Genomic DNA, 25,938 nt, shown 5'->3' with positions numbered 1-25,938 from the left:
TCTGTTAGAGCTGCAAAGATGAAATGTGAAAACATGTAAACATGTTTACACTGTGTCTGACATGTGGAGTACGCGCAGGTCACACTTTCACTGCAGGGGCGTTAAGAGTTGAAATTATGCCTGCAAAGTACTTAGCACATTGATGACACCTCAAGAAGTGCTCAAGGGTAGCTGTTACTCTGGTGGTTGTTTTCAGGTACAGTGCAAATATGAAGTGTCTGAATCGTATCTTTTCTTTAGCCAGGGAGACAGAGAGTCGCACGGAAGCACAATAACCTGCCAGACCAGGGCAGGTCTGAGGCTGCTGACAAAGGAAACGATCAGCCGGAGAGGCCTGGACCAAGGCAAACTTCTCCCAGAAACAGGAGAATGCTGCGTAGACACACGGTCGACGATACAGTGGTACCCAAGGGCCCAGAGACTGCTGGCAACCTGAGCACTCCCCGAGAGGCTAGCATTTCCCAGTCTTAACAGTAATAAGGAGGAATTATCTACTGCCAAGAAGCAAGTCCTCAACAAGAAGATGCTGCGCATGAATACAGCTTCGCACTAAATGAAATTTGTTTGGCTTGAGAGAAAAGCAGAAAGGTCCTGAAAGCTTTTCTGTGGCTGACAGAAAGAATACAACAGGTCATCACTAGCTCTTTCCTCTTCAGAGGTAATGGATACACTTGAAAAGGGATGGACAAAAATTCCAGTGGTGTCCAGATCTATAAGACACTTCTTAAGTATTTGGGTTCCTGGGTTACAGTGAGAGGTTTCATCACCAGATTCTGACCTCCTTCTAATGAAAGGTGCTAAACCTCTGTGATGTGTATGAACTAGCAAACCACAGTCTAAAAGAACTCCTCCCTCTGGGATAAGCCGAAGAAAAGCAATTTAGGTTTCACTGTACTGTGGAGGCTGGGCAGAAAATACGGCATTTGAATAAAGAAAACAGGGCTGAAAAATGTCCCTTTTAAGCAACACTTGAACCCAAAGATGCCTAAATGCCATTTTGATTGCTCATTTTAGTTCAAAGGACACATATGACATGTTCTACACTATGTATGTGGGGAAAGCTGGGTATACTTTTTTCTTCCAACAAAGTACAGATAATTGACCACTGCACTTATATACCTGTAGCAGTGTCTCTAGAAACATCCCTTTCCGTTAAGAGCCCCCCTAAACGTCACACCGGATGGATGGTTACTGAAGAGAGTAGACTTGGCACATCTTCTCTTAGTCTTTTGATTCAGATTCAAAACTTACAGCACAAACCAGGTCAAAGTAACTTTATGTTAGAATTTATTGCCATTTATTCCTTTTTATAAATTTCTATAGATTATATTTCTTATTTTTTTATGTTACTAATTAGTCTAGAGCTGCAAACACGGGTTTGTCCTGAGTACATTTTCAAATAACTTTGTAATAGGGAAATGGTTTTGTGCACGTTCTTGGAAATACTTGTGTATGTACAGAAGGGAGGGGCTGATTATTTTTCTATAAAGTAATTTATGATTTTTAATTTTCTAATGTGCCTTGGATATGTGCCAAATGATGGGAAAGAAACAGTAAACTTTATGATTCTTGAGTGTGTCGTGGTGTACTTTTTTTAGTTTGTTCTCCTATGGTGATAGTTTCTCAGCCTTTCTGCTATCAACATGTGCTTGGTGTGTGGAGTCATCTTCTCCCACTGGATAGATAATACATTTTATTTTTCGGCTAGAGATAGAAGTTTGACTGAAATGTGTGAACTGGGTCATTTGGAGCAGATTATCCAGGGCTGCTGACCTAATCCAGTAAGCACAGTACCTAGGGCCCCCACAAAGGTATTTTCATTTCTTTTAGCATCAGAAGAACAAACTGAATATAATACAGCTACGTAGCCCGAACAGCAAATAAACACGGTTGCTTTGCAAGTTTGTTCTATTTTTCTTCCTCTCCCCAACTTTTAAACAAAACCACCTCATTGGCCTAAGTTGCTGTGCTTTTCTAGCATCCTGATTAAGAGATTTGACACTGTGCAGTTTATTAGCACAGTCCTGTCCAAGACACAAATACGTACATTGGAAACCACCTAATTTGGGGGGTGGTACAACAGTTTTGAAAACCTACCGTGAACCTATTTGCAGGGCAGGAATAGAGACGCAGGTGTAAAAGAATGGACTCGTGGACCTGGCATGGGGAGAGGGTGGCACCAACTGACAGAGCAGTGCTGACATATGCACTGCTGTGTGTACAATACACGTGTCTAGTGGGAAGCTGCGGTAGCACAGGGAGCTCCGCTCAGTGCTCTGCAACGACCCAGAGAGAGCCTCACGAGGGAAGAGATGTATGTATACATACAGTTGATTCACTTTCTTGTATAGCAGAAACTAACACAACACTGTAAAGCAACCATACTGTGATTAAAAAGAAAAAAGAAAGAAATATTGAAAAAGCCAAACATTCACATACACCCTCCATAATTCTAACAACTGCCCCAGCTGGTAGGAATGTCAAGTGAGAAGGTTTACGGAAATAAGGGGGCTAATTTGCTTGCACGGTCAGAGCTGGGGTCAAGGCCTGGCTAGCAGTGTCACCTATTTCCAGCTGGATGCACCCTTCACCTGGAGACAGAAATACCATGAATGGGACTCTCAATCCTGGGGGAGAAGTTTCCTCTTGAGCTATTCTGGTAATCAGCAGGGTGAGCAATCTGAAGTGATTACCTCAATTATTTTAAAAAACACATGTGTTTCTAATTACTTTCTCAATTAAAACTAAATTTGACAATTCAGAAATTGGTAATGCCAAAATTCCTATTTTGTATGAGAATGTTTTGAATTCAGAGTATTGTAGTTCAATCAGAAAGGTGAGAATAACCAGCCCCCACCTTCCGGATGGAAACATATTCCACCCCTGCAACGTCATCGAGAATTTCTGTCCTCACTTTCCATTCTAGAGTGTCCCTGAACGAGGGGAGGTTTACAGTCCAACACCTTCACCTCAACAGCTGCCATAATAGTGGTTATTTTGTAAGAGAAAGCATGTAGCAAACTTGCTCAGAGCTGTCTAGTCTCCTTCCAGTGTTTCTATGCAAAATCTACCTGTTAACTGGGATTATTTTTTCAAAATCCTTGATCAGATTTTACTTTGGTGATTTACTGTTCCTCTGAACTCTTTTTGATGTCCTTAATGGCTCTACTCATTTATTTGCTTACTCAGGAATACTAGACATGTATTCTAACACTGACTTCACTTCACTAAATTTTAAGTCTGAAATAGAGTAAAATCTCAAGTATAATTTAGAAATATACCAGCAGGGTATATATCTCTAGCTAGAGACTGGAACTATAAATCACATTTTCCATCACTTTTCCTGCTATTAATCCTACTGAGCTCATTAAATGTTATGCACTTTCTCTGGAGCTGGACCCCCCAGGATTAAGACAAGTTACACTGAATAGCTCACTTGAGAGTTAAATTTATGATTCAAAGTTACAAGCACAGTGTTTCATAACCTGGTGGGAGTAAAGGACAAAAGATGACACTTGCTTTAAGTTACCTGCAACCCTATCACTGAAGACCCAGAACATTTCTACCACAATGGTGAACTGCTAAACTGTCTCAACTGGACTCGAATCATTAGAAATCATTTCTCTTAAAAACACGTTTACTAGTGTTTAAGTATTATTACCAGTATGTCTCAGTTATTTTGCTAATTCTTTTCTAATGGACGTATCCTCCAGTTACAGAGGTGGTACGGGTAATATTTGTTAGATGAGTTAATGCTTTGAAAAGCAGATTATAAATGAAATCAAAGTTAGGAATTTTCCTACATTAAATGTAAGGACTATCTGCAGGAAGAAAAAGGTCTTATCTGCTTTCAGAACCTATGTCTTGGAAATACTAAAACTGACTTAGCTTAATCCATGAGTCTTAACACCTACGATGTTACAGATGCTGCTATTTTCTTCTCACTGAAGATGTTGGAGCAGCTCCTACTTCTGCTAAGGTCATTTTCCCACTTAACACTAATGTCACAAGTATGAAGGATATATTCATGCTGCTACATATGTTCAAAGCTTTTGATAGGGAAGGACAAGTTTTAAATGCAGATCTTCTGCTCATTTCTCTATGGTAGAAAAACAACTTTGTCCAAATTTTTCTATTTTGCATAACAAGTTTATTTTTAAAAGGTATATAGACAATAAACAAAGTAAACACACCACCAGATCTTAACTTCTGCCAAGTATTATCTCCTAGATAATACTGGAACTTCGTTAAGTTCCAGTCTCTAGACAAATTCAATAATCGTCATCTTCATCAGAGTCCATTACTTTTCTTCTGTTGAACTGGGGGGAAAATTAAACGAGTATCATGTTTCATAAAACAACTCAGATTTTCTGAGAAAACAAATTCCTACCCACTACAGAAAGACATTTCTGTTTGTGTTTAATATAACTTAAGTGTTTCAGACCAACCAAAGAGCCTTGAAAATTAGACCCTCAATGCAACGTTCTCCCCAAACTTCCCACTGTTGTAAAACAAAAATGTCTATGGGCTAAAATGTTTGACACACTACATGCAGATGTAACACGTATTTAAAATATCAATCTTTCTTTTGTTGTGTGCTTTGGGGGAAACTTACTTTAACTGTTGTTTTCTTTTCTGTTTGTTGGCTTACTTTTTCGAGGATTTCTATTAAACCTTGTTCTGATACCTAGGATAATCAAAGAGAAAAACAGTGCTTTTTTAAGACAAAGAATTGACCTTAGCCGACTGAATCATTTCAATCCTTCCAGGATGTGGAGGTAGAGGTCAAGAAGGAAGGAGAATGGGACAGCTGGCTGAAACCACTGGCTATAACTCTTGGTTTAAGTTTCACTTAAAATCTGCTCTGCTGGTCTTCATTTGAGGGAGGAAAAGTATCCATCAGTTAGCTTCCTCAAAAAATCCAAGGTTAACAGGTATTTAAGAACCCCTTCATCACCACTAGCAGACTGACAACCACCTACACCACTGTGTTAAGTGAATGGGACAGAGATACTCCACCTCCGCACCGAGACCTTGAGAAGCTTAAAAGCAGGAGAGAAGTCACTCAAAAAAGATGAAGCCTCTGTCACCCCTCCACACGTGTTCTCAGTGTAAAGGGTTCAGGGCAGGTTGATCTCTGCAGGCTATGGTGGCGGCAGAGTGCTCCCCAGTGCTGGTGGGGCTCGTCTGGATCTTGAAGGAAGATCAGGGTTGCCAGAATATATCCCTCATGGCAGTATGGCAATGCACAGAATAACCAGGAAATTCAGCACTTCTTCATTTGCAAAACAAGCATAACTTTCCCAATTTTAATTAGTATTGCTGACAAACCTTGCTTCCATTGTAGAAGCAATTTAGGCTATCTGACCCTAATAGTCACTGGTTCCAGAACAATGTCAGAAAAGGAAAGCAGCAGAGGATTTTAGAAAAGAGAGTTATCTTTTAGGATCTACGGTAGACACTATTCTCGCCTTTAAAAACTGCTTCAACAAGAATTCTGTAACCAGAAAGAGATGAAATTGACCTTCTGAGGATACATTTTGGTAAAGTAGGTAACAACAGATTAAAACTGCCTCAAGGCAGGTCAAGCTTACCTTCCCACTTAGTTGTCCATACCGTGCCATCTGTATAAGGTAATTCTCTACTGCTTTAGTTTTCTCAGGCTTTACAAGTGCTAAGTTACTTACTAAAAAGGAAGAAGAAAATATATATATATATACACACACACACACACACACACAAACACGCATAAAAAGAAGTCAGAACTAAAGGCACTTATTCCTTGAGACTAAGCACTAACATTTCTAAAGCACTTCAGACTTCTTGATGTCTTGAGACCAGCAAGGTAGGTAAGGCAGATGCTACTGTTACTCCTCTTAAAAATGTGTAAACCACAGTTCAGCTTTGTCAACCTCAGTCACGACCACAGAGATGGAGTGGTGAACCAAGATTAAACTTGGGGGCTCAGACTCTAAGCTCCATGCTTTAAAAACAAAGCAAAACCATGACTGTTCCACGAAGAGCAATTTCTATATTGCATGCATGCTAAGTCACTTCAGTCATGTCCAACTCTTTGTGACCCCATGGACTGTAGCCCACCAGGCTCCCCTGTCCATGGGATTCTCCAGGCAAGAGCACTGGAGTAGGCTGCCATTTCCTCCTCCAGGGGATTTTCCTGACCAAGGGATCAAACCTGCATCTCCTGTGGCTCCTGCATTGCAGGCAGATTCTCTATACCGCTTGAGCCACCAGGGAAGCCCTCAAAAGCAACCCATCCTCGCGAATTTCTATATTACTACGCATATACAATCATGGTGATCCATCCAGGGCTGCATCTTCTAAGCTGGGCTTCAAGTTATAATACAGAAGATAATGTTTCATTCTGATTGGCTCATTTAACTTTTTTAATGGTTTTATTTTTTGTGATGAAAAACACAACACAAAAGGAGAATACAGGTATACCTCCTTTTACTGAGCTTCACAGATACAGCAGTCTCCACAAATGGAGGTCTGTGGCATCCCACATCCCTGCTTTGAGCAAGTCTGCTGGCACTGTTTTCCTGACAGTGTGTGCTCACTTCATGTCTTTGTGTTACATTTTGGTAATTTTCACATTTCAAATTTTCTATTGTAATTCTTATATATATTATGGTGATCTGTAATCAATGATCTTTGATGTTATTGAAAAACAAAAATTGTGACTTGCTGAAGTCTCAGATGATGATTAGCATTTTTTAGCAATAAGGTATTTTTAAATTAAGGTATGTATACTTGTTTTTTTAAGACATAATACTATTGCACTTAACAGACTATAAAACTTTTATATGCACTGGAAAGCCAAAATATTTGTATGACTTGCTTACTGTGGTGGTCTGCAACCAAAGCCAAAATATCTCCAAGATCTGCCTGGACAATAAACCAAAGCCCCCATCACCCAGGTCAACTGCTAGCAGAATTTTGTGACTGACTTGCCTGAAGAGTTATCGCCAATAAATTTTATCTAATACAGTCATCCCTTGGTATCTGAAAGGACTGGTTCTAGGATTCCCTGCAGATGCCAAAATCTGAAGATGCTCAGGTCCCTCATATAAAACGGTGTACTACAATCGGCCTTCTGTACCTGTGGGTTCTGACTCTATAACAACGGAGGGCTCACTACACGCACTTGGAGATCATTTCAATAGCAGGAGAGAATGGAGCTGGAACTTTTAATAACAACTTAAGTATGTTTCTTTAGGTTTATAAACCTAACACTTCTTATAAATAATCTGTATCTCACATGCTTTTAGGTTAAACAAGAATTTAATCTAGAGATAGCAATATTTCATATACATCTCCCTATTCAAATAACTCAAACCAGTTTTATAAAGAAAACCGAAGATGCTTACACCGGGCCCGGGCTGACTGATCCAGAACTTGGGCTAAGATACTGTTTCTCATTTCTGCTTCCCTACAAGAAAAACAGGTCAAGCAAAATTAGAACTAAGCTGCCAGCATTCCTACTGAACACAGAAAAATTTAACAAGTCCATTCTTATTCAAGAGCCAGTTTTATATTTTGTGAGTTTGAAAGGTAAAACTTCACCGTTTCCCAATTCAGAAGGGAGTTTCAGTTCAACCACCATTATAAATACTTATTAAGTACCCAGTGTGTGAGAAGGGCTAGAAACTTGTAGTGAGATTTCAGGCAAATACAGAGACGAATGATTAATCCGTGTAATTTTCTTAGAGATAAAGAAGCTGAGGTTCATGGAGACCATGTTAAGAAGACACAGGTAACTGTGGCCAAGGTATGACCAGATTCCACGTTTTAAGATTCTCAGTTCTAGTTTGGGTTGGGAGGGGAGTTACAATTATACCCGTTTCTACCCTTGCATCTTCCCACCTATCCAGGCAGGAACTATTTCATATTCACAGGACAGTGATTTCAAATTTTTTTAAAGCACAAATTGTTTTTCAAATGAAGCCCTTCAAGAAATTTAATATGAACTTAACACAGAAAAAAGCAGAGATTCTTTGGCTGAATTAGAAGGCTGAATCCGCTGTACAAGGGCAACAAGAAATAAACCACTATGCAGAAAGGAAAGTATGCATTCATCAGTTTCAGCCCTGAGTGGAGAAAGAAAAAAGTGTCTCTTGACTTTAAGCTTTAGCCTTGTAGGTTTGCTGTCTGAATTCCTTCTGGAGGCAGGGTGGAGGCAGGGAAAGAACATCAAGCAGAGAATTTTAAGAGGTCTAAGGTTAGAAATGACCCCAGTGATGGCAGAAGTAAAGGTAAATCCTCTTTGGAAGAATCCAGAAGAGCAATCAATTATGCAACACATCTGAATTTCAGATATGTTAAAACGTGAAAAAAAATTCCCATCTTCAGAATCAGTGAAGTTCATGTAGTAGATTTGTTTCCTTCTTAGCACTATCCCAGGTGCTTACCAATGTGTCTTTCCCTTTAATGTGAGCTACATACAGAAGGGAAGGAACCTTCTCCATCTTGCCTATTTCTGTAGACACAGCACAATGCCTGACCCAGAGCAGGTGCTCAGTAAGTATCTGATGGATGAACGAATGAATTAAAGGGTAGCATGGGGGACTTCCCTGGCAGTCCAGTGGTTAAGACTCTGCACTTACTATGCAGGAGGCATGAGTTCCACCCCTGGTTGGGGAACTATAATCCCACATGCTGTGTGTGTGCTGTGCCAGGTGAAAAATAAAAGGTAGCCTGGGGGCAGGGAGGGATAGGGAGTTGTTTAATAGGTATACTTCCAGTTTTGTAAGATGAAAAAGTTCTAGAAATGTGCTGCAAAGCAATGAGAATATGATTAATACGACTGAATGATACACTCAGAAGTAGTTAAGAAGGTTAATTTTACCTTTTGTGTTTTTTATAAGAGTTAGGGAAAAAGGTAGCATGATGGGCTAACTAACAAACCTGTCACGTGTGAGGTGCTCTGCCACGTGCTGAGATAAACTAACACTGAGGACAGGAAAAACAGTTACTATTTCTTGTGTGTAGGTGCTCAGTCACTTCAGTCGCCTCCGACTCTTTGTGACCCTATGGACTGTAGCTTGCCAGGCGCCTCTGTCTATGGGATTCTTCACGAAAGAATCCTGGGGCGGGTTCTGTACCCTTGGTTCCCCTGCAATCCTCACAACACCCCTATGAGGTGGTCCTATTAGGATGCTTATTTTAAGGTAATCACAGTTTAGCAGAGAAACATCAATCAGTAATTGCCAACAGGAAGTAGTAAGTACTGCGGGGTTCCATACATACTTAATTGACAAACTAATAGGGATGGGTCTGGAAAAATCCCTATGCCAGGAAGAACTTTAAGATTCACACATCTGTGAATAAAACTAAAGTAAAAAAAAAAAAAGGTGAAACCACCCTTCAAAGAGTTCAGAGTTCCCACAGACATAGAAAACAGAGCAAGAGGTGGGCAAAGCCGGTGAAGGTGTCTAAAGTACAAACTTCTAGTTATAAATAAGCCATGGGGATGTAATATGTCATGTATAGAGTGGGTGGTGACTATACTTAGAGAGTATTGAATTGTATATAGTTAATAGTATTGAAAGTTGCTGAGAGTTAAATCTCAAAAGTTCTTATCACAAGAAAAAAAAATGTGTAATTATGTGTGGTGATGGATGTTAACCAGACTTACTGTGGTGGTCACTTCATAATATAAACAAACATGGAATCAGCATGCTGTACACGGAAACTAATGTTAAATCAATTATTTCTTAATTAAAAAAAAGGGAGGGCCCCTCTACATTCAGAGTTCCAGCCGGTACCTGTGCTTTGCTTCCTGTTGTGCTGCATCGCCAGGATCCTGAAAAAAACAATTTTATCTTTTAGAAATTTCACGGGGGGTGGGGGGGGGAAGGAACTATTTTATTTCGTTATTTTATTTTGTTTCTGGTACCTAACAGGCTCCTGCAGTGGGAGAGATGGGCTTACAAAATAATTATAAGCTGGGCCTCACAGAAGTAAAAAGATAAGTTTCCACTTACTACAATTGTTTTGATGAACTTCTAAAGTCTCAATCTAACAGAATGTTTTAGAATACAAACAGATATTAAGGAGAAGAGCCCCTCTTACGAAACCGTATTTAACGTGTAAAGAATAATTTCTGGAAAAGAAAATGTGCTTCGGTATTGGGGACGCTGATGATGAAACAACGCTCCCTGCCAGGCTATCCCGCTGCATCCCTAACACTTCACTCCGGGTTTCCGCACAGCAGAGTCATTAGTTGGGCGTTTCATCTCCGGGGTTAGTGTTCAGTGCCTGGCTCTCAGGACTGTCAACTCCGTCGGGCGATGTTCCCCGCTGTACCCTCTGCACCTGGCACAAGGAAGACCCCCCAGAAGATGTCTGTCGACCCCTCGGGTCGAACCAACTGTATTCTAAACAACATTCGGCTGGAACACTAGTCAAGTAGGCTAGGTCCATTAGCTAAGGGCACCGAGAGACCGGAGAAGCTGAGCATTCCGCTCGGGACGCAAGACGGCCGGGCGGGTGAGAGACGGCCCGCGCCCGACCAGCCCGGGGCAGCACGTGGTTCGGTGGCCGCCCGAGCCCCCACGCGACGGGCAGAGGGGCCGAGACGGCTCGGAGGCTACCAGAAGGCCGCCGCGGGCGGAGGCGGGGTCCTGGCCCCGGGGCAGAGACGCCTGGAGCCTCCGCTGGGGGGCCGCGCCCTCTATCTCGGGTGAGGGCGGCGCCCAGCAGCGGACAGGCTGGGCGGGTGTTGGGCTCGCTCACCCCGTGCTTCGCCTGCAGCTCGGCCAGCCTCTGCTTCCTCAGCGCCTCGAGCTCCTGCTCCGCCATGCTGCGGCCGGCCCGGGCGAGCAGCAGCAAACACGCTCCGACTCTCTCCGAGGGAACGCCGGCAGTCCCTCTGCGCGCGCACCGCCCTCCGCACTGCGCAGGCGCCCGCAGCGCCCAGGCATCACCAATCAAGCCTAGAGCCGCGCAGCCCGCCCCAGCCAGGGACTGGGGAGAAGCCGGAATCCGCGATTGCAGGCGGTGGGAGGTAGGGCAGAACTGCTGCGCCGAGCCTTCCCGAGCTCGGTTCTTGCTCCCAGCTGCAAGCGTGTGCTCAGCGGGCGTGGACGCCGGCAGGGTTAAGATCCGGCTGTGTGTGGGAAAAGATAATAACCCAGAAACAGGCTACCATCAACAACTATCAATCAGTTCAGTTCAGTCGCTCAGTCGTGTCTGACTCTTTGCGACCCCATAAATCGCAGCATGCCAGGCCTCCTGTCCATCACCAGCTCCCTGAGTTCACTCAAACTCATGTCCATCGAGTCGGTGATGCCATCCAGCCATCTCATCCTCTGTCGTCCCCTTCTCCTCCTGCCCCCAATCCCTCCCAGCATCAGAGTCTTTTCCAATGAGTCAACTCTTCGTATGAAGTGGCCAAAGTACTGGAGTTTCAGCTTCAGTATCAGTCCTTCCAATGAACACCCAGGACTGATCTCCTTTAGGATGGACTGGCTGGATGTCCTTGCAGTCCAAGGGACACTCAAGAGTCTTCTCCAACACCACAGTTCAAAAGCATCAATTCTTTGGCGCTCAGCTTTCTTCACAGTCCAACTCTCACATCCATACATGACCACTGGAAAAACCATAGTCTTGACCAGACGGACCTTAGTTGGCAAAGTAATATCTCTGCTTTTCAATATACTATCTAGGTTGGTCATAACTTTCCTTCCAAGGAATAAGCATCTTTTAATTTCATGGCTGCAATCACCATATGCAGTGATTTTGGAGTCCCAAAAAATAAAGTTGGATACTGTTTCCACTGTTTCCCCATCTATTTGCTATGAAGTGATGGAACTAGATGCCATGATCTTAGTTTTCTGAATGTTGAGCTTTAAGCCAACTTTTTCACTCTCCTCTTATACTTTCATCAAGAGGCTTTTTAGTCCTCTTCACTTTCTGCCATAAGGGTGGTGTCATATGCATATCTGAGGTTATTGATATTTCTCCCGGCAATCTTGATTCCAGCTTCTGCTTCTTCCAGCGTTTCTCATGATGTACTCTGCATATAAGTTAAATAAGCAGGGTGACAATATACAGCCTTGACATACTCCTTTTCCTATTTGGAACCAGTCTGTTGTTCCATGTCCAGTTCTGAGTGTTGCTTCCTGACCTGCATACAGGTTTCTCAAGAGGCAGATCAGGTGGTCTGGTATTTCCATCTCTTTCAGAATTTTCCACAACTATAACTGTAGGTAAAATTTGTTAAGCCTATAATGTGCTAGGCTCCTGTTATCCCCTTTGGTGGATAAGGATCCGGGTGCTTAGACTAAGTGGAATGATGGAAAATGTGCTGAAACTGGACGGCAGTGATGGTTGCACAATTTTGTTTTCCTTAGCCATCACCAGAATTTTGTCCATCCCTTGGGTTGGATGAACTCATCTTCTAGAAAACATTAAGCTAGTAGTCTAGATCCACAAGGGAATTTAGTTCACCAACTAGGGATGGAACCCGTGCCCCTTGCAGTAGAAGCCGTAGTCTTAATCACTGAAACCCGATGAAGGCCCATAATTCTTAAATTTGTTGCTGCTGTTGCTAAGTCGATTCAGTTGTGTCCCACTCTGTGCGACCCCATAGATGGCAGCTCATCAGGCTCCCCCGTCCCTGGGATTCTCCAGGCAAGAACACTGGAGTGGGTTGCCATTTCCTTCTCCAATGCATGAAAGTGAAAAGTGAAAGTGAAGTTGCTCAGTCGTGTCCGACTCTTCACAACCCCATGGACTGCAGCCTACCAGGCTCCTCCGCCCATGGGATTTTCCAGGCAAGAATACTGGAGTGGGGTGCCATTGCCTTCTCCGCTTAAATTTGTTAAGAAATGTTAAATTGTACACTGAAAATGGATTGAGGGTGGGACTGGAGCAAACAGAGACTCGCTGGTCATCCTGCATGGAGAAGCCAAGTTAAAACAAACTTGGGAGGCTGAAGTTGGGAATCAGACGAGTCTGGCTTCCCTGTTAGCTCAGTTGGTAAAGAATCCGCCTGCAATGCAGGGAACCCCGGTTTGATTCCTGGGTCAGGAAGATCCACTGGAGAAGGGATAGGCTACCCACTCCAGTATTCTTGGGCTTCCCCTGTGGCTCGGCTGGTAAAGAATCCCCCTGCAGTGTGGGAGACCTGGGTCCAATCCCTGGGTTGGGAAGATCCCCTGGAAAAGGGGAAGGCTACCCACTCCAGTATTCTGGCCTGGAGAATTCCATGGACTGTATGGTCCATGGGGTCGCAAAAAGTCAGACACGACTGAGTGGCTTTCACTTTCACTTTCTTTCCTCAGAGGTTGGCACAGGAGCTATGAAATGTGGTGTGAACTGTGGGGACACTCCCAACACACACACACACACACACATGCTCACACACAAACATGCACACACGAACACTCAGGGCTGTCCTGGGATGAATTCCCTGGCAGTAAGATTGTGCACTTCGGGCCTGGAGACATTGGTTCCTGCTGGGGGGAATGTTAGCTCCCTAACCCTGTGACATGCTTGTTTTCTTGGTTGTAGCAAAATATAATACGTCATTTACCATTTTAACCAACTTTAAGTGTACAGTTCAGTAGTGTTAAATACATTCACCTTGTACGATCTCTACTATGCTTTTCATTTTGTAAAACTGAAACTGCTGCTGCTGCTGCTGCTAAGTCGCTTCAGTCATGTCCGACTCTGTGCGACTCCATAGACGGAAGCCCACCAGGCTCCCCCATCCCTGGGATTCTCCAGGCAAGAACACTGGAGTGGGTTGCCATTTCCTTCTCCAATGCATGAAAGTGAAAAGTGAAAGTGAAGTCGATCAGTCCTGTCCGACTCTTAGCGACCCCATGGACTACAGCCTACCAGGCTCCTCCATCCATGGGATTTTCCAGGCAAGAGTACTGGAGTGGGGTGCCATTGCCTTCTCCAAAACTGAAACTATGCCCTATAAACAACAACTCCCAATGCCCTATAAATAACAACTCCCAATACCCTCTTCCTCCAGACCTTGAACCATTTTACCTTCTGATTCTACAAATTTGCCTATGATAGGTGTAAGGCGAGTGCAGAGAAAAAGAGAGCAAGCAGGGCAGTCACGCAAGAAAAGGAAATTTATTAGAGGGAAAAGAGAGGGCGAGTGGCTCTTAAGGAGGACCAGTATTCTTCCTTTCTGATGGAGTCCTTCTTATACCCAACCAATGAAAAAATTCTCTGAAGGGATGGTCAAGTAGCAGGAGGTCTGTAATCTGGTGGTCTTGAAGCTTTGGGAAGATAGGCCCCAGTGAAATAACAGGATGCTATTTGGGCAATTTGGTCAGTCTCACAGATCACTGTGATTTATTCCTTATTTGTGAGGTCGACATAACGAGCCATCTTATCAATGAGACCCTATTTGGGCCCTATCAACAGGTACCTCATGAAATGGAATCGTACTATTTGTCCTTTTGTGACTAGCTTCTTTCCCTGGCATGTGTTCAGGGTTCATCCATGCTGTACCCTGTGTCAGAATTTTCTTCCTTTTTGAGAGTGAATAATGTTTCTCCCTTCTTCCCTCCCTTTTCTTGAATATACTTTCTAGTCATTTTAGTATTTTGCTGTTTTTTTCCCCCAAGGAACTCAAAATTTATCAGTATTGATTACTTTTTAAATCTATTTTTGTCAATTTCTACCTAATTTTCATATTTCCACTGTTATTTTCTTTTCAGTTCCTTCAGATGAACATTCTATATGTTCATTTTTATTCTTTCTTATTTAATAATGAAAACATTAAGCAATGAATTTACTTGTGAATACATATACACATATATAAAACTATATATATATATACAGAGTCTTATTTACATATTATAGTTATACCTATCAATAGTGCTATTTTTTCCCTTTCACAATGTCTTAAAATGGTTTCCTATTTTGTAAAACCATGGTCAAAATAATATGGTTTTAGAAAGTCACTTATTTATGAGGAAAGCTAGCTATTCCTGATGCACTCCTACCCAACACATTTTTAGTTCCCCAAAGGTAAACCTAGCTGACTCTGTAGATATTCTTTCATTTATTCTTTTATTAACTGTGTATTGAGATTAAAAACATCAGGTAGTGAGGACAGGAGTGGTGTCAGAGAAGTGTTCATTGAGATGGTGACTTTTGAATAAGGACCTGAAGGAAGAGAGACAGAGAGTCACAAAGATATCATATGGAAGAGAATCCAGGGAGAGGGGACAGAAATGCAAGGACCTTGAAGTTGAAGCCTGCAATGTTTAAGGAACTGCAGGGATACCATTGAGGCTGGACCGTGAACTATGGGCATGGGGAGAAGGCAAATGCAGAATCATGAAATAAGTTAAGAGGATATATATTTAAATAATATACCTATGCTGTTATGTCTTCATTTATATAATTTAGACATTTTCCTAATGTCTTAGGAAATGACTTAGGAAATGTCTAAGCATAACATCCATGACGGCTAAGGATTTAACACACTGCACAACACTTATTTCTCTTCCTTAGTTTCTTAATACACATATTACTATTTTTAGTTCCAAAGTTGTTGATTGTTCTATCTTTAAGCAATACACTTACAACTTGTATTTCTTATTTCATCAGGTATAGATAGTGTCTCTTGACTCCTAGCTTTAAAGATGAAGAAGACATCAGCATCTCTGTCCTCCCAGTAAGTTCATATCCTTTTTTCTACATTCCCAAGTTCTGTTATCTGTGCTGCATCTTATTGATATTCTAATCTGTAATCATAATTGAGGGGCTTCCCTGGTGGCTCAGACAGTAAAGCGTCTGCCTGCAGTGCGGGAGACCTGGGTTCAATCCCTGGGTTGGGAAGATGCCCTGGAGAAGGAAATGGCGACCCACTCCAGTACTCTTGCCTGGAAAATTCCGTGGACTGAGGAGCCTGGTAGGCTACAGTCCGTGGGGTCACAAAGAGTCGGACACGACCGAGCGAAATTGAATCTTTTTCCATCCTTTTTATTGAGATATAAGTGACCTACAGCCCTGTATAAGCTTAAGGTGTACAGCATAATGATTTAACTTACATACATTGTGAAATGATTATGACAATAAGTTTAGTGAATATGTATCATCTCATATGTTCAGTGCTCAGTAGCTTCAGTTGTGTCTGACTCTTTGCAACCTATGGACTGTACCCCAGCAGGCTCCTCTGTCCATGGGATCCTCCAGGCAAGAATACTGGAGTCGGTTGCCGTGCCCTCCTCCAGGGAATCTTCCCAACTTGGTAATTGAACCCATATTTCCAGTGTCTCCTGCATTGCCGGCAGGTTCTTTTCCCACTGAGCCACCTGGGAAGCCCCATCATCTCACATAGGTACAAAATAAAAGAAAAAGGAAAAAAAAAAGTTTTTTTTTCCTTGTAATGAAAACTTTTAGGATTTACTCTCTTAACAACTGTCATATATAATATATGGCAATGTTAATTATGTGAATCATGTTGTACATTACATCCTTAGTACTTCTAAGGATGTAACTTTTGACCACTTTCATCCAATTCCTGCCCTCTTAAACCCCCTTCTTTGCCTCTGGTAGCCACAAATCTGATCTCTTTTTCTATGAGTTTGTTTGTTTGAAGTATAATTGACCTACAACACTATGTTAGCTCCTGGTGTACAACACAGTGAATCAGTATTTCTATGCATTACAAAATGATCACAACAACAAGTTTGGATACTGTCTGTCACCATACATGGATGTGTGTGCTTAGCTGTGTCTGACTCTTTCACCCATTGACTGGAGCGTGCAAGACTCCTCTGCCCATTGAATTTTCTAGTCTAGAATACTGGAGTGGGTGGCCATTTCCTGATCCCCAAACATAGATATGACATAATTATTGACTATATTCTCCATGCTGTACACGTCATCCTGTGACTCATTTATTTTGTAACTGGAAGTTTGTGCCTCTTGATCTCCCTCACATATTTCATTGCTCCTTCTAACCCCTCCTCTTCTCGAGCAACCACTTGTTTGCTCTCTGCATCTATGACTTTGTTTTGATATTATCCGTGACTGCTTTTCAGTTCACTGTTTCAGATTCCACATACAAGTGAAATCATACGGTGTTTGTCTTTCTCCATCTGACACTTCATGTAGCATGGTACCCTCTAGGTTCATCCATGTTGTTGCAAATAGCAGGATTTCCTTCTTTTTTATGACTGAATGATATTGTGTTGTTTATATATGCCTCATTTTCTTTATTCATTCATCCACTCATGGCCACTCAGCTTGTTTCCATGTCACAGCTATTGTGTATAATGCTATTGTGTATAATGCTGCAGTGAAATGGGGAGTGCCTTTGTTTTTCTTTATCAAAGAAAATCGAACATTTCTTTTCAACTCTCCATCATGTCGTGTGTTCTGACGGACTCCACTCTTATCATCAGATACCTGTCTTATAAAGGCCTTCCTCCCCCCTCTTTAATTTGGACAGGTTTCTCTCTATGCTTGCTGCATCCCTGTCCTTCTGGATTTATTTCTTGGATTCTCTGTTTTCTAGCCCTCATCCAGTTTTTTTTTTTTTTAATTCCATTTAAAATTTTTATTTATTTTTGGCTGCCCTGGGTCTTCACTGTTGCAGGCAGACTGTCTCATTGCAGCACGTGGGGGCTACTCTTTGTTGTAATGTATGGGCTTGTCATTGCAGTGGCTTTTCTTGTTGTAGAGCTCTGGCTTTAGGGCACATGGGCCTCAGTAGTTGCAGTCCCTGGGCTCAGTAGTTGTGGCATGTGAAATCCTCTCCGAACAGTGATTGACCCAGTGTTCCCTGCATTGGCAGGCAGATTCTTAACTGGACCACCAGAGAAGTCCTACATTCTATTTGTTTATTTGTTTATGGCTATACTGGGTCCTGCACTGGCAGGCAGATTCTTAACCACTGGACCACCAGGGAAATCCTAAATTCGATTTATTTATTTATGGCTACCCTGGTGGCTCAGACAGTAAAGCATCTGTCTACAATGTGGGAGACCTGGGTTCAATCCCTGGGTCGGGAAGATCTGCTGGAGAAGGAAATGGCAGTCCACTCCAGTACTATTGCCTGGAAAATTCCATGGACAGAGGAGCCTGGTAGGCTACAGTCCAAGGGGTCACAAAGAGTCAGACACGACTGAGCGACTTCACTTTCACTTTCATGCTGGGTTCTCATTGCTGCACTCAGGCTTTCTCTAGTTGAGGTAAGTGGGGGCTACTCCCTGGTTGCGATGCACAAGCTTCTCATTTCCATGGCTTCTCTTGTTGTAGACCCTGGGTTCTGGGGTGCACAGGCTTCACTAGTTGTGGCACATGGGCTTAGTTGCCCTTCAGCATGTGGAATCTTCCCAGACTAGGGATCAAACCTGTCCCCTACACTGGTAGGTACATTGTCAACCACTAGACCACCAGGGACGTTCCCTCATCTTGCCTCAACTAGAGAAAGCCCCCACTGATCTCAACTAGAGAAACCCTGAGTGCAGCAACGAGAGCCCAGCATAGCCATAAACAAATAGAATTTAGGATTTCCCTGGTGTTCCACATTTTCAAGTAAATTTCTAAGAAAAAAAGCTAGTAGGTAAGATTTCTATGTCCTTGCATGTCTGAATATTTATCTTATACTTTAATTGCTTGGTTGATTATAAACTTATAGACAAAAGAGTTTTCTGTCTGAATTATTTTAAATTAAAAAAATTTAAATTATTTGCCATTTTCACTCTGTATGATAGGCTCCAGTTTCATCCACCTCATTAGAACTGATTCAAATGTATTCTTTTTAATGGCCGAGTAATATTCCATTGTGTATATGTGCCATTTTCCTTTACAACTTTGTTATGTATTCATTGTATTTTTGAAATTCCTTAACTTTGCATTTTGGAAAACAATAAATCTTAAAAAAAAAATGGAAGGAATGGTAGAAAGAACACTTGTATGTCCTTCACATAGCTCCACTAATCATTAAGATTTTGCCACGTTTGCTGTATCTGTCTATACACATGTGCTGTGCATGCATACACACACACACACACACACACACACACACACACAAATGTGCATACACAGACACAGTTTTTCTAAACCATTTGAATGTAACTTTCAGGTAGCGTGTCACTTCACCCCTAAGTATATGTAGCCTATGAAAAACACATTCTCATGCACACCTACAATTATTACACTCAATAAATTAATGTAGATAAAATGGCATTATCTAATTGATGTACAACCCACTGTTGTTGCTAATTGTTCAAATAAACTTCACCACAACTGCTTGTTTTCTTGTCAGTCCATGATTCAATTGTATTTATTACTCAGTCTCTTTGAAGGTATTGATGTGTCTCATCTGTTTTCTCACATTTGGTGTTGGTGATAATAAAATCTTAATTTTGTTCCTTCATATATTTTTTTCCTTCTGGAAGCTTTTAGAATATTTTTCTTTTTTGCCCAATGTTCTAAAATTTTGCAAACATGTGGGTCTTTAAAAAGTCTTTGTGGGGGACTTCCCTGGTGGTCTAGGGGTTAAGAATCTGCCTTCCGATGCAAAGGATGCCAATTTGATCCCTGGTTGGGGAACTAAGATCCTACATGCTGCCAGCCCGTATTGAAAGGTTGTTGTTGAATCACTCGAATACACCGGGATTCTTGGCCCCTGGAGGAGAAGAATCCAATCCGGGGCCAGAGACGAGGCTTGATCACTCAGAGCTTTTGTGAAATAAAGTTTTATTAAAGTATAAAGGAGATAGAGAAAGCTTCTGACATAGGCACCAGAAGGGGCAGAAAGAGTACCCCCTTGCTAGTGTTAACAATGAGGTTATATAATCCAAAGAATGTCTGGAGGTTGTAAAGACCTCATCAGACCCACTCCCATAATTTACATTTTAAGATAACACTGTCCTCAGGCAAGATACATCCTTGTAAAGACCAGGTCTACTCCCATAATTAACATTTTAAGATAACAGAAGGTCGAATCCAAAGACTGTCCTTAGGCAGGATACATTATTGTTATATAATCCTAAGGAATGTGGAGAAAGAAAAAAGTTTGTCCTTTCTTCCTCCTTGAGAATTCCAGATCCTTCTCTCCTTGGGGACCCCTAGACTCCCTATCAACCTGCCTAGGAAATAACTCTCTCAGTATGCTACAAGTAGAGAAGCCTGAGAGCAACTAAGAGCTGATGCAGCCAAATATATATATATATATATATATATATATATATATATATATAAAGTAAAGGGCTTCCCTGGTGGCTCAGGGAAATTGGGAGTGCCTTTGGTAAAGAATCCGCCTGGAGTGTGAGAGACCTGGGTTTGGTCTCTGGGTTGAGAAGATCCTCTGGAGAAGGGCGTGACAACTCATTCCAGTATTCTTGCCTGGAGAGTCCCCAGGCCAGAATAGTGGATATACTTTTTAAAGTCCTTATACTGTTTGCTTCATAGGTTCTTTCTGTCTGAAAACTTGTAACTTTAACTTTGGGAGCTTTTATTGTATTGTTCATTTGATAATGTTTCTCTTCTGATTGCTATCTTTGTCTGTCTAGATTGCTTATAAAACTGGACTTCCCCAATACAGCTTCTGTGTCTTTTTCATGTCTTCCACCTCACGATCTTCTAGCTCTGCTTTCTGGAAGATTTTTTCTGTTTTATCTTCTGAACCTTCTATTCAATCTACCTCAGCATCATATTTCCACTTTATACCAGTCTCCCTCCCACCTGTTTAAATATTTTGGCCACACTTGGTCTTTGTTGCAGTGCACGGGCTTCTCTAGCTGTGGCGCACAGGCTCAGTAGTTGTGGCACATGGGCTCAGTTACTCCGAGGCACTGAACCTCGGGCCCCTGCATTGCAAGGTGGATTCTTTTTTTTTTTTTTTGCAAGTTAGATTCTTAACCACTGGACCACCAGGGAAAGTCCTAAGAGCGCTTTCTTGTTCTCTGATTGTGCCATTTACTTAGTAGCTTATTCTAGATTTTGAATGCAAAACTTCCTGAGTATAGTTATGATAATAATTAGAAAAAAATTTAAACTCGCTTCTGTTTCCTGAGTTAGTTCTCTTTCCTCTGGAGGTTTTTTCCCTTCTTGCTTGTGGTACTTTCTTATGACAGCCCTTAGCAAATTAATACACATATCTCTCTCTCTGTCTTTTCCTCCCTTCCTTCTTCTCCTTCCTTCTTTCTTTTTCTTCCTCCTCCTCCTCCCGTTACTTCTTCTTTGTTATTAAATTTCTTGCTGTAAGAACTGTCAGATGTTTCACTTGCAGAGTTGATTGTGCATTCTGATCAAGGGTAGAGGTAAGGACTGGACTGTTTAAGACAGAGCCTTTTGAATAACCTCTGTGTTTTTGGCCCAGTCTTGTGTCCTCTGTCTTCTGCCTCTCTGGAATTCTGTTGGGAAGACCAGCAACCTCCTTGTGATGAGTCATCTGTTGTTACTACTATATCAGCTTGACACAGTCTCACAATTTTTTTTACAGCTTTCTTCTACTGATGGACAACTTCCTGGTGATTTATTCCCATTTTAGTCCTTTACTACCATTTTTGTAGGGTCTTGAAAATAAAGGAACAAAGTGAAAGTCACGTCCAACTCTTTGCAACACCATGGACTATACAGTCCATGGAATTCTCCTGGCCACACTACTGGAGTGAGTAGCCTTTCCCTTCTCCAGCGGATCTTCCCAACCCAGGGATCGAACCCAGGTCTCCCACATTGCCAGCAGGTTCTTTACCAGCTGAGCCGCAAGGGAGGCCCAAGAATACTGGAGTGAGTAGCCTTTCCCTTCTACAGCGGCTCTTCCCGACCCAGGAATCAACCTGGGGTCTCCCGCATTGCAGGCGGATTCTTTACCAACTGAGCTCTCAGGGAAGCCCCTTTGCAGGATCTTGGTGGTGGTGGTAGCCGGTGGGGCGGGGTGGGGGAGACTGAATGGTCAATCATCGTTGTGAAAATAGCACTTGTTTTCTTGCCTCCAACGAGCAGTTTTGATCTTTTTGTTATTATTTAGTTGCTAAATTGTGTCTGACTATTGTGACCCCATGGACCGTAGCCCACCAGGCGCCTCTGTCCATAAGATTCCCTAGGTGAGAATACTGGAGTCGATTGCCATTTCCTCCTCCAGGGTTTCTTCCCTACCCAAGGATCAAACCTGTGTCTCCTGCATTGTTGAGCGGATTCTCTACCACTGTGCCAACTGGGAAGCCTTTGATCTTTTTGGCTTAGAAGTTATTTAAGAGGCCTGTATCAGACAGGATGCTATGTTGTAGTAACAAAATTCTCAAAATATTAACAGCTTGAAAAAACAGAAGCTTATTTCTTGCTCACCAAGGTTGACTAGGGGCTCTGCTCCAGGTCTCCCGACTCTGAGACCCAGGCTAACGGAACAGCTGCCATCTCACTGTGGCAGAGATAATCTAGATAATTATGTACTGTTCCTTTAAGTTTCCACCCAGAAATGATACTTATCATTTCTGCACATATTGCACTGACCAAAGAAAATCATTTGACTATTCTTAACATCAAAGAGGTGAAGAAGTACAATCATACTTTTTTACAGAAAAGCACAGTTTTATGTGCCTAGAAAATGGAAAGCTGGAAATGTTTGTTGAATAATACAGTGGACCACCAGAAAACTAAAACTTCAAGTGTTTGAATTCTAAAAACGTTTAATTCTTAAATTTAAAAAAAAAAAAATTGCACTTGAGTCAGGGAATGTGAGCTTGTATCAAACTCCAGAGTTTTTTTCATTGCATTATTTGTAAAATATTAGCTAATTTTTAAAATATTTTGTGGAACTGGAAAAGACACACCCTTTATTGTTAGTAGACAAGTTTAATACATACACAGCATAAAGCTATTTATATCTTCTATATACCTATTAGTTTTTTTATATACCAGATCTATCAAAGACTAATGAATTATTTGAAGTTCTTACCATATACTACTGTGTTTCTATAAATTTCTCATTGTTTTTTGTAACAGTTTTGTACTCTTATTTATCTTGTAAGAGTTCATAGTTAAATATGCATTTTCTATGTGGATTAAATAACCTTTGTTTCAATTAATAAAACTTTTAAATCCCTGTTTCATTGACCACATATTTTCTCTACTCTTAGTATCTCAAATTGCTTTTTAAAATAAAAAAATGTAAATTGATATTGGATTTGGTATTGATCTCCTGGATATGATGCCAAAAGGGAACAAAAATAAAAAATAGATATACTGGACTTTATCAAAATTAAAAACGTACATGTAGCCATGAACACTATCAACTTAAAGAAAAGGCAACTTACAGAATGGGAGAAAATATTTGCAAATGATATATCTAATAAGAGGTTGATATCTGGAATATAGAGAACTCCTGCCATTTACCAACAAAGCAAACAACCCCATTCAAAATGTGCAAAGGACTTAAATATACATTCCTATGAAGAAGGTATACAAATAACCAACAAGCACGTGAAGAGATGCTCACCGTCACTAATTGCTAGGGAAAGGCAAATCAAAACCACAGTGACAGGGAACTATATTCAATATCTTATAATAAGCTATAATGGAAAAGAATCTGGAAAAGTGTATGTGTGTACATGGGTATATTCATATATATATAATATCTGAGTCACTTTGATGTACACCTGAAACTGACATGACATTGTAAATCAACTGTGCTGCTGCTGCTGCTGCTAAGTCACTTCAGTCATGTTCAACTCTGTGCGACCCCATAGACGGCAGCCCACCAGGCTCCCCTATCCCTGGGATTTTCTAGGCAAGAACACTGGAGTGGGTTGCCATTTCCTTCTCCAATGCATGAAAGTGAAAAGTGAAAGTGAAGTCTCTCAGTTGTGCCCGACCCTCAGTGAGCCCATGGACTGCAGCCTACCAGGCTCCTCCGTCCATGGGATTTGTCAGGGAAGAGTACTGGAGTGGGGTGCCATTGCCTTCTCCGACTTCTACTAAAAAAAATCAAAACCACGGTGAGAGGCCACCTCACACTCATGAAAATGATTACTATCAAAAGACAAACCCCAGAAAATAGCAAGTGTTGAGGAGAATGTGGAAAAACTGGAACCTTTGTGCCCTGTCTTTGGGAATATAAAATGATGTAGTTGCTGTGATTGGTTTCTCAAAAAATTAAGCATAGCATTCATTCCCATATGATCTAGTGATACGCTTCTGGATCTATACTCAATGAAATGGAAAACAGGGTCTTAAAGAGATACTTGTACTCTCATGTTTACAGCATCGTTATTCCCAATAGCCATAAGGTGGAAGCAGTCCATTCAGCCACTGGTGAATGAATGAATGGATGAGCAAGATGTGCTATAGACTTAAAATTAAATATATTCAGCATTAAAAAAGGAAGGAAATTGGAACAGGTGCTACAACATAGATGAACCTTGAAGGTATTACGCTGAGTGAAGCAAGCCGGTTACAAAAAGATAAATACTGTATGATTTCACTTATATGAAGCACTTAGATGCTGTGGATTAAATTTTTTCGACCGTAAATTCATATGTTGAAGCCATAACCCTCAAGGTGGCTTGCTTTTGAGATAGGGTGTTTTTAAAAACATTTTATGTATTTATTGGACCGTGTCAGGTCTTAGCTGCTGCGTCTGGGATCTTTCATTGTAGCACGTGCCAGCTCAGTTGCTCTGCAGCATTGGGATCTTACTTCTTTGACCAGGGATCAAACCTACATCCCCTCCATTGCAAAGCAGATTCTTAATCACTGGACCACCAGAGAGTTCCCTGGAGATAAGTTCTTTAAAGAAGTAATTATGGGTGGAGCCCTAATCCAATATGATTAGTGTCTTTATAAGAAGATGATGCACGTGGTGAGGCCATGTGAGGGCACAGTGAGGCAGTGGCCATCTGCAAGCCACAGACAGGGGTCTCAGGAGAAACCAAACCTTCCAGTACTTGCTCTTGAACTTGTAGGCTTCAGAACTGTGAAAAAATAGATTCCTGTTGTTTAAGCCATCCCCCTCTGTGGAAATTCATTATGGCAACCTTAGCAGACTAATATACCAGAGTAGTCAAATTCATAGAGACAGAAAGTATGAATGGAATGGTGGTTTCCAGGGTCTTGGAGGAGTGGGGAATGGAGAGTTGTGTAACGGGTACAAGGTTCAAGTTTTGCAAGATGAAGTCTGGAGATTGGTTACACAACAACGTGAATGTGCTTAACACTGCTGAACTGGCTATGGAAAAATGGTTAAGATGGTAAATTTTATGTGTATTTTATCACAATTAAAAGAAAACAGTACAAAACACTTGTCATCATGCTACAAACCCCCTTCTACTACAGCCTATTTTATCCTTCTCCTTTATAGCAGAACTCCAAAAAAGTCGTTTGTATTTGCTCTTTCTTCTTTCTCCTGAACTGTTCCAGGCAGGATTTTCTGAAACTGCTGTGTTCAGGGTTACCGCATAACTCCAATTCATCAGCACTTAGATGTGTTCAAGGTTACTGCATAACTCCAATTCATCAGCAGCAATGTTGATCTCTGGCTCCTCCTTGAAATACTTGCCCCGGGGCTTCCTGGTTTTCTCTTACTTCCCCTTTGTGGGTACTGGCTGTTCCTCCTCCTGACTTTATCTGGGAGTTACTCCAGGGCTCTGCCCCAGGCTCCTTTTTTGTCTTTATTTTTTTAATTTTTATAAGTTTTTACTTATTTATTTTGGCTGCGCTGGGTCTTCATTGTTGCGCGAGGGCTTTCTCCATTTGCAGCAGCAGGCTCTCTAGTTTCCCCGTGACACCTAGGATCTTAGTTTCCTGACCAGCAATCCAAACTGTGCCCCCTGCATTGAAAGATGATTTCTGGACCACCGGGGAAGTCTCCTGCCCCAGGCTTTTAAAATTCTCTCCCTGGCAATCTCGTCCAGTGCCATCTATACATTCAGTTCAGTTCAGTCACTCAGTCGTGTCCGACTCTTTGCCACCCTATGAACCGTAGCA

General features: G+C 41.7%; 2 protein-coding genes across 4 annotated transcripts in view; one reads left to right on the top strand and one right to left on the bottom strand.

Moving 5' to 3' along the window:
• ANKRD27 (ankyrin repeat domain 27) overlaps positions 1-1,576 on the top strand; it is a 60,671-nt gene extending 59,095 nt beyond the window's left edge. For all 3 annotated transcript variants that reach the window (XM_070770897.1, XM_070770898.1, XM_070770900.1), the window contains one exon: positions 241-1,576. In XM_070770897.1, coding sequence (XP_070626998.1) covers positions 241-471 — 231 coding nt within the window. In that variant the 3' untranslated portion in view covers positions 472-1,576. The remainder of the gene's footprint in view (positions 1-240) is intronic.
• Positions 1,577-4,126: 2,550 nt separating this feature from the next.
• PDCD5 (programmed cell death 5) lies at positions 4,127-10,920 on the bottom strand. The gene is made up of 6 exons (XM_070770901.1): positions 10,756-10,920; positions 9,786-9,823; positions 7,389-7,450; positions 5,595-5,686; positions 4,616-4,687; positions 4,127-4,319 (listed from the first exon to the last, which is right to left on the bottom strand). The coding sequence occupies exons 1-6, from the start codon at positions 10,819-10,821 to the stop codon at positions 4,272-4,274; spliced, it is 378 nt and encodes a 125-aa protein (XP_070627002.1). The 5' UTR covers positions 10,822-10,920; the 3' UTR covers positions 4,127-4,271.
• Between the last annotated feature and the right edge of the window lie 15,018 nt (positions 10,921-25,938).

Source organism: Bos indicus, chromosome 18 (assembly GCF_029378745.1).
Source record: "Bos indicus isolate NIAB-ARS_2022 breed Sahiwal x Tharparkar chromosome 18, NIAB-ARS_B.indTharparkar_mat_pri_1.0, whole genome shotgun sequence".
Taxonomy (NCBI): domain Eukaryota; kingdom Metazoa; phylum Chordata; class Mammalia; order Artiodactyla; family Bovidae; genus Bos; species Bos indicus.
The sequence above is the reverse complement of the archived record's forward strand: the minus strand, read 5'-3'. Positions and strand labels throughout refer to the sequence as shown.

What these genes read in the sequence shown, in the direction of transcription:
- PDCD5 (XM_070770901.1), bottom strand. Translation starts at nt 10,821, where the DNA reads ATGGCGGAGCAGGAGCTCGAGGCGCTGAGGAAGCAGAGGCTGGCCGAG. An exon ending in AGCTGCAGGCGAAGCACGGG is followed by an intron (nt 9,824 to 10,755) that starts GTGAGCGAGCCC and finishes TGTTTTTTTCAG; the next exon opens with GATCCTGGCGATGCAGCACA. An exon ending in ATGGACAACTAAGTGGGAAG is followed by an intron (nt 4,688 to 5,594) that starts GTAAGCTTGACC and finishes TGATTATCCTAG; the next exon opens with GTATCAGAACAAGGTTTAAT.